Source organism: Condylura cristata, unplaced genomic scaffold, assembly GCF_000260355.1.
Source record: "Condylura cristata isolate star-nosed mole 26May11 unplaced genomic scaffold, ConCri1.0 scaffold00002, whole genome shotgun sequence".
Lineage (NCBI taxonomy): Eukaryota > Metazoa > Chordata > Mammalia > Eulipotyphla > Talpidae > Condylura > Condylura cristata.
This window is the reverse complement of record NW_004567103.1, coordinates 60543184-60555406: the sequence shown is the minus strand read 5'-3', so window position 1 is coordinate 60555406 and position 12223 is coordinate 60543184. Positions and strand designations below refer to the sequence as shown.

The following is a 12223-nucleotide window of genomic DNA, read 5'->3' as shown; positions in this document are numbered from 1 at the left end:
TCAAAAGAAAAACTGACACAAGAGAATTTTTTTTTCCAAAATGGTGTATATGAATATTTATTATAAATTTTCCAGTTTGTATGTGCTCTCTCGTTCCAAAGAGAAGTGTGAGAATAAGTACTTCTGATTGTAGCATAACTACTTTAAAATCTAAAGAAAGTAACAGAAGCAAAAGCCAAGTTATTCTTTTCCTTTCAGTTTTTCCCTTTATGTGTTAGTAGACATATCATTGGATAAGTTTAAATTTAGAATTTTTACTAAAAGTATTTCATGTCTGCCAGTATTTTAATGTGAATTTAATCCTGCAGTTGGCTCTTCATGAAACATACCATATTTAGATAAAAGCTGTCCAAATGCGCTTTACTGAAGAAAAATTTACCTGTGGTAAATAGGAACCTTGAATTTTTTCATTTAAAAGCTGTGCAACTTAAAAAGATGGTGGGAAAAAAAAAGATGTTGGAAATGCCAATAAAATGGGTCTTGCTCCAATTAAATGTTAAGTTCCTAAAGGGTAGGAACATGTATTTAATCTTCTGACATTCCCAGATGCCAGGTTTTTACAAAACTTTTAATTCCTTACAATAATTATTTAAATTAAAAGTGAAAATAAAGAATGAAAATTCTTTCTTTGCAAGTTCTTAGAAGGAACCAGGAACATTTGGTACTTTGAGTGAAGGAATGTTCAAGAAGTCTACATTCAGCTCTAAGAATACTTTTGGAGTTGTGAAATGGAAAAGGATCTTTGAAAGTTCAGAAAAATCTATAGTAATCAGAACTGCTCAATTGAACAATTCTTTTGGAAAATTATGAGTCAGGCCTGCATGCTAGTAGGACTGGGGCCAAATCTGAGTTAGTCCATGTGACCGTGACAGAATGAGCCTATGTATAATGGGGTGATTGGGTTACTTAAGATGTTCAACAGGCACGGGTTCAAATGCACCTACTGCATTTGTAAACATGCAGTACAGTTTGAAATAAAGAACTCAACAACACAGAAACACAATTTGTATCTAAGAATAAATGAATGTTAAAGATTAAAATCATCATTTTTAAGGAAAAAAATGATAATTTTGTCCAACATTGGCAGTGATTTGGGCTCAAAAGCTCTCATTTTCATATATGAGATCATTATTCAAAGTATGCTATGCAAGGTTGACCTAGAGAACACTTTACAACATCTATTTCTCCCCCTCCATTCTTTTCCCGTTGAAAATGAATTGTGACTAAATCCTCTATATGTTCCTCATCAGTACATGGAAGCTTTTCCATTCCAGTCAGAAGCACCGTTCTCTTGGATATTCCTGAAAACACCTAAGGAGGAAAACAAAAAGACTATTTTCTGAACACTTTCAACTGTAAACATATTTTTAATGTCTGCTTAATATTTTGAACTTCTTCCTACTTGAGACAAGGAATCTCTGGAAGATTTTTCAAGCAAGGGAGGAGGATCAGAATCACGTCTGAGTTACAGAAGAATAATTCTGGTGGCTATATTATAGTGAATAGAGAAAAAGTGAGCAACTTGAGGGACAGAAAGATCAGTTAAAAAGGTAGTCAGAAATTGAGATGGAAAAAAATGATGTAAAAATAAACTATATATATATATATATATCAAAGGTAGTCAGAGATGAAACTGACAGGATTTAGTGACTAGATGAATGCTAGGGGTGAACAAAATGAACAGGTCACCAAGAGTTACAGTTTCAGGTTGGTAGACTAGGTGGATGGTGGTGTCATTTAATAACTGAAGAAGAAAAGAAAAAAGGAACAAATCTGGAGTAAAGAGAAAGTGAGCAGAATCATTTTTAATGTCTAATGATATTAGACACACAACAGAAATAGAGCTGCATCCCTCTGCCATTATCTAAATAATTTCATTTTTAAAAATCATGCAATCATTAAATAAGACAGTTTTGCATTAAAGTCACCTTTTAAAAGATAACCTCATTCTCCATGAAGCAAAATATGAACAATTTTTATATCCCTCACTGATAAGATTTAAACAATAACAGAATCCCATCTTTACATTTTGTGAGGCAAAGTTAAGCAGTAAGTTCCCAAAATGGAAGAAAAGAGATAACTTTACCTGAAACTTTTTCACATGTGTTTCTGTGTATGAAGAAACAGTAACTCTGTGGCAGTTTTGATTTATATAGAGAGGATAGTCTTTCTTTTCCAAAATCTTGTCAGCCACTAGAAATAAATTTTTACTTTTTAATATCATAAATATTTTTTAAAGATTTATTTCTTTATGCATATAGAACTGGGGTACAGGACAGAAGTACAGGGGTAAGACAGAGTGGGAGCAGAACAGACAGACTGACAAAGTACACTGCTGAGGGGAGCAGAAGGCAAGACATGAGAGGTCTGCTGTGCCATGTGGGTCACCTCCCTGTCCGGGGATTGGATTCAATCTGTGTTGCAGTGGCTGCGGAGAGCTTCATAGTGTTGTGCTTTAACCCATTATGCCACCAGAGAGGGCCATCATAAATATTTCAACTAAAGTTTGAATGTCTTTCATACAAAATAAAATCATAGTAAACAGTAAATTAAGTGATTACTTTTTTAAAGAAATTCTATGGTGCACTTGTTTTTTAGCAGCACTTTTTTTTTTTGAGAGGAGAAAAGTAATGTCAAAGTTGTATAAAGTTTAACAGGAAGAGTTTTTAATAATATCCAGTAAATTTTTTTTCTCCTCTTATTAGTCCACCTTGAATTAGTGATATGATACAATGGTTAAGCGTGCAGGTCCTTGCTTGTGAGACATTGAAGCCAGTGTTGCTGGTATGAATAAAAAGTTACATCACTTGGCAGTTCCTCAAAACAATGAACATAGAATTACCAGATGACCTAGCAACTCTTCTCCTAGATATACAGCTATAAGAATTAAAGTAAGGGCTCAAACACCCGTAGTATTATGCACAATAGCCAATTGGTGAAAAACCACCCAATGCCCATCAACAAATGAATGCATCAACAAAATGTGGTCTATTCATGTAATGGGATATTATTCAGCTGTAATAAGGAGTGAAAGTCTCATGCAGACTATAACATGGGTGAATCTTGCAAGCACTATGATACATGAAATAAGGCAGAAAAAAAAAAGGACAAATATTCTGTGATTCCACTTAGGTAAGCTATCTAGAAGGTAAATCCATTGAGAAAGAATGTAGAATGGGGTTGCCTAGGGTTGGGAGTAAGAGATTATGGGGAATCATTTATTTCAGTGAGTATGGAGTTTTACTTTGGGATGATGAAAAAATTCTGGAAATATACCGTGGTGATAGTTGCACAAAATTGTAAAAGCACTTCGTGTACACGTTTTTTAAATGGTTAAAATTGTAAATTTTACCACAATAATTAAAAAGAAAGTTTGAAGGAAAAAAAAGGGAAGTACAGGGTCAGTCAAATAGTTCTGCTCCAGTCCACCTGCTAATTAGCTACCTGACTTTGGCTATGTTGCTCAATTTGAAGCCTCAGTTTTCTTTCCTGCAAAATGTATAGAATCACAGTACTTGCTTCAGATGATGCTGTGACAGGTCAGCAAAACACAGCTTGCAAGGTACCTGGCATATCTATTTTACCTTCAGATACTTCCATATCCTTCGGATGTTAATGTTAACTATTATAAGTTTCATAACTATTTTTTCGTTTTGCTGCATATAAGTCATCAGTGTTAACGATCACTATAGAGTATTAAACTAAGTTATCATTTTTTTTAACACAAGAGATTGGCCAACTAATCCCAAACAAATGGAATGTATGAAATTAGAAATTAAAATCTTTGATTGGAAATTTCCAGCAAGATTTTGTTCAGTTCTAAGACAATATATAAGACAGCCTCAAAAAATCTGTTCCCTTTGGATCTCTTTTTAATTATAACCACTCTGCCAGGAAGCCCTAAACACTATCCAATGGCCCAGGTCAAAAACTTATTGGTGTGTTTGTGTGTGCCCAGAGAAAGATCTGCAAAGAGACTCAACAAACTATACATAGTAGGATAAAGGGAAATTTAAGAAAATGTCTCACCTTTAACTAAATGTGTGTTTTTCAATTTCAACAAATTGTTTTAAAAACAAGTATTATTGTTTTATGAAGAAATCTTATTAATGTTTTTTAATTGTATATTGTGGTTAGATTTCCATAATCCAAGAGAAATAACTACAGCAAGAGATTTTTACATTGAGAATCACTGGAATATATTAACAGAAATCATTATTGAATTTCTATTTTTTAATTGTAGAATAACCAAAACTGTAAAATGCCATAAAATGATTTGATAAAAGTACAACAGAAATAACTAAAAAAGAAAGACATCTAGAAATTCTTTCTAGTCACCCTAATTGTGTCCCTTGGAATCAATTTCTTCTACCTAAAAGAACTTAATCAAAAATAAATAGGTGAGAAGGAAGAGAAAATTATGATGGATGGATGGGGTGGATGGGTGGATGGGTGGATGGACGGACTGACGGGTAGATACAGATATATCTGTGACATGCCCACTGTGTGAGCTTGACTAAGATTCCCTACGGCTCAGTATTCTCATCGATAAAATGAATATAACATCTACCTCAAAAGTTGTGCTGAGATCAGAGAAGACGCATGTACAGAACACCTGCTCCAGGTCTGGCAAGTGGTGAGAAAACATTAAGATTTAGTACCTGTTGCTTTTAATATTATCATTCTCAGTATCATTCACAGATATAATTTTTAGACTCTGCCACTTTACAAGATTCTTAAAAATCTCCCCAATTAATATGCTAATAAATCCCAAATAAAAGATGTTGAAAAGGAATATTTTCAGACATGGAAGAAAATAATTTAAATAGTAGACTGTTTTTTAACTTTCTAAATATGTGAATACCTCCAATTTCCACAAAGGTAATAACAGCACTTCGAGACTGCTTATCATACTTCACACATGCCACCTCTCCGCCTCCATGTTGGGACTTAGAGAAGCTCAGTTCTAGTTTGTCTCTCATCTGATTTTCAGGCAATACATCAGGAATTTCAGCAACATTGATCTTCATTTTAGAAACTTCTACATTAACCTGTAAAATTGTGCCATTTTCAAAAATATGAATGAGAAAGTGTCCATGTTTTCTTAAATTCTAAAAAGCTTTAATCACTGTGATACCTGAAATCTGACTCCGGTGTTTAATGGAACAGGATTGGCCATCACCTTAACATCTACATCGTCTATCCGTATGTGATGTTCCCCCAGCCTGATCACATTTTGGGCAACTGAAAAATAAAAATTTTTAAACTTTTATTTTAAGAACAAAATATCTTGTATATTTCTCATTTTCCTTGTCTTTAAAGGATCAATTTTTTTAAACGATTTATTATGTATGCATACAGAACTGTGTACAGGCCAGAGGTGCAGGGGTGGTGAGAGGGTTCACCAGAGACAGAGTGGGGAGTAGAACAGGCAGAATGATGAAGTAAACTGCTGAGGGGAGCAGTAGGAGGGTCAGGAGAGGTCTGCCTCCTCATGTGAGTCACCACCCTGGTCGGGAATCGAACTTGTGCTGAAGCAACTGCCAAGCTTCATAATGCTGTGCTTTACCCCGTTGGGCCACTAGGGAGGGACTAGAATCGAATTTTTTAATTTTTCTTGGGATTGCTAAGTGATAATGGTCTTGCCACCAAAGTAAGATATAATAATATCAAAACACATCAGCAAGAATTATAATGTAGAAATTCTCATCAAGTTCTAGACTCAACTTCTAAGAGAAACTGATAATGTTTCAGGCTTATGAAATCTGAAATTTGTATATATAGTTTTTAAGATTTATTTATTTATGCATAGAAGAACTAGTGTGTAAGCCAGAAATATGAGGCATGAAAGGATTTGGCGGAGACAGAATAGGGAGCAGGACAGACTGAAATATACTACTAAGGGAAGCAAGCAGGTGAGACAGGAGAGGTCTGTTGCACTATGTGGGTGAGCTCCCTAGTTGGGGATGGAACTCAGGCATTAGCCATGATAGCTCTGAGACTTAACCCTTAGGCCACTAGGGAGGCCCCATATAATATTTTAGTACACACCTTTCCTTTTCATTGTTGGATTAGCAGAGAACTCCCCCTAGTATAATGGACAGCCAGAAATTCCTTCTATGTTGAGTAAGCTGGGTCATTCTGATAATCTTATTTATCTTTTTGTCACTGCTTTTTAGTATGTTAAAAGCACCACAGAAATAAGTATTCATTTTTGTGTTTTTCCCAAGGATTACATATTAAATACCACAGAGGCTTGAATACCACAAATGAGTTTACTATTTTTTCCTGGCCATATTTAATAAAAAATTCTACTTTGGCTAAACTGTTCTTGACATCATCAATTAAAAAGTAAATCATCTTACTATCCAGTCACAATGCTAGCAAGTCTAATTTATTCATGAAAGTGGGAGAACAGTGATATAACTATACAAAAATAATTAGAACTTCAAGTATCAATTGTATGTCAGTTTAAAATGCATGTGAGTGTGTTTACTTTTGTGTGACATTAGAATTTATAATACTTAAGTTCTTGGGCCCTCCCTGGTGGCGCAGCGGTTAAAGCACAGCACTAAGAAGCTGAAGCCACTTCTGCATGAGTTCAATCCCCGCCTGCCCCAGAGGTGGTGACCACATGGTGTGGGAGACCTCTCCTGACCCACCCGCTGCTCCCCTCAGCAGTGTACTTCCTCCATCTGCCTGTTCTGCTCCCCACTCTGTCCCTGGTGAATCCTCTCACCCTCCATATCTCTGGCCTGTACCCCAGTTCTGTATGAATAAATAATAAATAAATCTAAAAAATATATTAAAAAAAAATACTTAAGTTGTTAACATTACGAGCAGCTTACTATACTTAGAAGTGATGCTCACTTCTGGTTTGATAAACCTCAATGTGTTTATGACTACCAGATAGCACTCCACAGCTGGAGGAAGAGAGAAAGAAGATGAGAAGGCAGGGCCCTGTCGTGTGGGAATTCAGACTCATTGTATCACAGTATGTCTGGAAAACTTGCCTTATGACTTTTTGTTGTTTATGACAACAGGCAACAACAGAAATCATCAATGAAGTAATAGTCAGCTGTTGCTCCTTCCCTCTCTCAACCCCCACGCCTTTCAACATTAAAAGCCTTTGTTTTAATGTTGCTCTTCAGTTTATGGTGTTGGACTGGATATCCAACATCTGGTGATCTGAGACATCGGAGAAGGACCACGTATGTTTCATTTTCCATAACTCTGGCTATCCAAAACCCACTGGTATTTAGTTGTGTTTAAATCCAGAGCTGTCCCGGGATAACTAGATCTCAGAGCCAGGCAATGGGTGAAGCTGTGACTCAGATGTTTTTCAAAAGAATCCTATTCAGAGTTCCCAGGTAACTTCTGTGCAGAAACCCTGCTGTGTACCCCTCTGTCCGGTATATTCTGTTGCCACTGACAATTGCCAGTGTGGCTCTTGGTCTCCTCCTCCACCCTCAGGTGCAGGGGAAACCAAGAGTGAACGAACATACAATGACCTACTAGAAAGCCTTTCTTTAAATGTTGATTTTCAGTGTATAGCGAATGACTGGGTATCAGGAAACACGAGTTATAACCACAGATTCTCAGATCACTGGAAGATAAAGCCCATCTGGTCTCACCCCATAAACAGACAAAAACAAGAATGAAGAATCGAGGGTAGCCTGCTTGAAAGAACGTTGGTTTAGAAAAAAGTACAAAGATACCCAGGACTTGACTCTCAATAAAGCAATTTATTAACTACACAAACCCTAAGCAAGGTCCTTACCTTCTTCAAGCTTCTGTTTCATTATCTGGAAAATTTCTAACATATAACAGTAAAAACAGATCACATTTTTGAAGTGTTTATTATGTATCAGGTACTGTGTTAACTATTTTATTAACATTTCTCCTTTAATACATAGCATCTTCCTAAGGCAGGTACTACCACAAAGCTGATCATAAAAATCTGAAGATGGATCAAGAACCCAACCAATCTAAATCACATTTCTAGGAAGGAGAAAAGCCCCTCCTCAGAAAGGGAACCCCAGCTTTGAAGAAGATTCTACACCATAGCAGACTTAGCTAACATCAAACTCTATTCCAAATCTCTGAATTCTGGGCTGCGTCCATTTGCAGATTGTGTGGCCTTAGGTAAATAAGAATCCCTTTTCTTGACTATACAAAATTAACAGCAACTGTCCATCCCTGTTCCTTTCATACAGTTCTATGAATAATGTCCATGAGAACTTTCTGAGAATTATGTTTAGCTCTATGACTTTTGAACATGATTACCAGTGCCATCACTGGGAGGCAGCATATGGAGAACAAAGACTGTGGTTCTGGACATCACACCTGGCTTGAGTCTTAGAGTTAGTACTTTCCAAATGAGTAATCATATTTGAGTCACTAAACATTTCAGTCACTTTTCTCATACGTAAAATGGGAATAATCATATCCACCCCAAGTTGTTACTCAAATGAGATGAAATGATATGCACAGAAAACATAAAGTAAGAGCCAAATAAATATGAAAGGTTTTTGAAAGCCTGAGAGCTTTCCAAAAGTAACGTAGTTAAATTTCTAAACAGGTCATACCTTCTTCTTTTTCAAAGGTGATAAGAACTTGTCCTTTTTGTAGCTCATAAGGAATTTTTGAGTCCACTTTAAATGAAGAGGAGACATTGAAAAACTGGCTGTCGTTCTCAGGATCCTCTGTAGTTATGAATTTCAATTTCATTTTAGGAATATCCTCTTTAATCTAATTCAAACAGAACTGTTTGATTATTATCACGATAAGAAATAACTGAAGTCATGCCAATGATAATGTGATTTCATCATTCAATAATTCACTCTCCACTGATTTTAGAATTTAGTCTGTTCTTACTTGACATTTTTAACAGTGCTTCTTTCCTGGTAAGTACTCAGCAATATAATCAAATGCTGATCCTTTAATATTACTTCACAGATAAAGACAAAAGCATTTAATCTCTCACTTTATCTGATCAATGTTTTAGCTAGTCATTATTATATGACGTTTGACTCTAAGCCTTACATCATTCCTGCAGATAAGCACTTTTTAAACAACTGTGCCAATAATAGTCTGTCTTACAAGGGAGTCACTAGACAATACACTACCACTGCAAAGAGGTATGAAATACAATTGGATATATACAATGATCATTTTGATAGTAGAGCCAGATAATTTCATAAAAAAGGGAAGATTCCTCATTATATAATTAAAAATTTATTAATTTCAAATTTCCAGCTCATCATCTTTTTTAGCAACATGAATTATTATAATTAAAAAAGGGTGAAACTGTTATAAAATAAAAAAAAGGTGAAAGGTATATCAAATTCAAATTTGGGAAATTTCGGAAAGAATTAAAATGGGGAAGATATACATGCAATTTTTTTAACTGTGAAATTCAATGAAATTACTATTTCATTTTTTAATGGAGATACCAAAGAAAGAACTTCAAGAACAAGAATTTGATCCCCAAATGGTTAAGAATGACCAGTTTTTGTTTTTATTAACATATAATTAAATATTTTAAAGAATTAGTATCCTAAGTATACAGCAAAATGAAATTTGGCGAAGTGTTTCATACACAGGAGACCAGCACTCAATAACAAGAAAAAAAATGACCAATAATATCTCAAGAGATTCCTTTCCAGTTCCTACATCCCCCCAAAATGGGTAAATAGCATTACCTGCTAACTTCTACCATTCCAGTTTTGTACTTTGTTAAAAAGGAAGCACATATATTTTGTCTATTTGGTCCAAGATAATGTTTATGAAATTCATCCAAGTTGCTGCATATACTTATGCTCATTCATTCACACTGCAGTGCAGTATTCCACTGTGGGAATGCACCCATTTATCTGTCCTACTAGGGAGGGACATTTTGGGGTGGGGTCAGTTTGGTGTTACAGATAATAATGCTTTAATGAAAAAAAGTGAATTTTTTAAGGATTTATTTATGTATTCATACATGAACTGGGGTCTAGGCCAAAAGTTGGGGGTGTGAGAGGATTCACCAGAGACAGAATGGGGAGTAGAACAGGGGGACCTACTGAAACACATTGCTGAGGGAAGCATGGGCCAGGTAGCAAAAGCTTGGTAGCACTGAGAATTTAACCCTGCACCAGGAAGAACTTATAAGTGAATAATTTTATAAATAAATTTAGTTTTATAATTAAATTGCTTTTCCTGAAAAGTGGGTATGCAACATGATCCACAAAATAAAGGACTTACCTTTGAGTTTCTGGTGGTATCCTGTAACTCAGCTTCAAGCTTTCTGACCTGCTCCCTTAGCTGAATATTTTGTTGTGAAATTTCACAAAGTAAATTCTAAAAAATATCAAATAGTAGCAAAAAATTAAATATCTCTGAAGTCTTTTTTTTTAATTAATTTTATTTTACTTTTTGTTTTAAAGATTTATTTATGCATGGAAGAACTGGGGTGTAGGCTATCAGAGCAGCGGGTAAGAGGATTCACCAGAGACAGAGTGGGCTGCTGAACAGGAAGATCTACTGAAATACACTGCTAAGGATAGCAGTAGGCAAGACAGGAGAGGCCTGCTGCACCATATGTGGGATAGCTCTCTGGCTGGGGGATGGAATTCATGACCAGTCGTGACAGCATGATATCACTGATACTTTTAATCCCCGTGCCACCAGGGAGGCCTTGAACTATTTTTTTTTTTTAAGATTTGTTTATTTATGCATACAGAACTGGGGTACAAGCCAGAGCTGCAGTGGCGGTGAGAGGATCCATCAGAGACAGAGTGGGAGCAGAATAGGCAGATTGACTGAAATACACTGCTGAGGGGAGCAGCGGGCAAGACAGGAGAGGTCTGCTGAGCTATGTGGTTCACCTCTGGGGCTGGGGATTGAACTCACACTGAAGCAACTGTGGCTAGCTTGCAGTGCTACACTTTAACCAGTTGCACCACCAGAGAGGGCCTGAACTCATTTTTTTAAATGAATGAATAAAACAAAATTTCCTTTATCCTGAGCAAGGTAAAGTAAGGCACTAGGCAATGTAAGAATTAATATGATCACAAAAATAATATATTTGTTGAATGCTTTACATCATCACTTTTCAATTCTCCTACTACTACCAATACCAACAAGGAAACCATAATTGATATGAGAACAAAGACACAGAAATCTTTACAGTACAGCAAGGATTGTGACCACTATCTTCTGAATCTTAATTCAGTGCTCTACCAATTCTCTTCCTAACTAGTTGTGGCAAAAATATGATTTTTAATTGTACTGTAATTGTGGCCATGTTAATCCATTGCAATAAAAGAAAATTTCTGTGATTCTCATAGCATAGCTGCCTTGCCAAGAAAGGCATATGGCCATGGGTAAGTGAAGCTCTTAACTTTCAAACGCAAAGCAAAGGAGTGAAAAAAGCAGTTACTATTCAAAGTCTTGTAAAAGAAAAAGTAGAAAGATATCTCATACTGTTTGAATAATGGAATTTTTAAAAGTTTGAAAACCCTAATATCCTCCCAATTAAAATTAATTGTGGAGAAAGACATATAAAACAATCTTCATTATCAAGTTAATAGATATTATAATAATTATTAATTATAAAATACATAGTAATTTTCCTTTTTACCTGTTTTTCTTCATCTTTCATAAATCCATCTTCTAGGCAATTTGTGTTAAGCAAGCTTGTGTTATATCCATCAACTGCCATCATTTTCTGATTGTTATAAAAAATAAGCATTTTTTAAAAAGTACATACATACAAATTCAAGAAGAGACAACTTTTACTCTTTTATAAGAGAAACGCCTCTTCTTTGCTATGTCTCCGTCCTATCATCAAAGTCTTTGCTGCCATGTAGCTAGTATTCAAAAGAATGCTATATTTCAAATAACTTTTACACCTATAAATATATAAAATGGTTCTAAAAATCTTTTGCTTTTCAGCACAATACAAAATAGTGGGCATTAATATTCTTTTGTGTTCACACTTCAATCATAATATGATGCTGCATTTCACCAATAAAACGTTTTGGTTTCTAGCCTTTTTCATTTAAGTATTTAGTTCTCCCGATTGTACTCTTCAGAATGTGAATACAAGTAAAAAAACCCCAAAACATGTTTCTTCCACAGTTGCAGGAGATCTCTTGCACTTCATACTCCTCTGGAGTCCAATCACTTAGATGGGGAAAAAAGTTACATTTTCACTTCTTTCTTTCTTTCTAAGATT

At 35.4% G+C, this 12223-nt stretch overlaps 1 protein-coding gene across 1 annotated transcript in view; it reads right to left on the bottom strand.

The window, feature by feature from the left end:
- The window catches only part of NMI (N-myc (and STAT) interactor), a 17613-nt gene continuing 5390 nt past the window's right edge, over positions 1–12223 (bottom strand). Inside the window, exons 2-8 of the mRNA XM_004674881.2 lie at positions 11627–11713; positions 10249–10344; positions 8589–8751; positions 5138–5244; positions 4865–5051; positions 2087–2193; positions 1–1311 (exon numbers count right to left, since the gene is read on the bottom strand). Of these exons, the coding sequence (XP_004674938.1) occupies positions 1129–1311; positions 2087–2193; positions 4865–5051; positions 5138–5244; positions 8589–8751; positions 10249–10344; positions 11627–11710 (927 nt within the window). The 5' untranslated portion in view covers positions 11711–11713 and the 3' untranslated portion in view covers positions 1–1128. The remainder of the gene's footprint in view (positions 1312–2086; positions 2194–4864; positions 5052–5137; positions 5245–8588; positions 8752–10248; positions 10345–11626; positions 11714–12223) is intronic.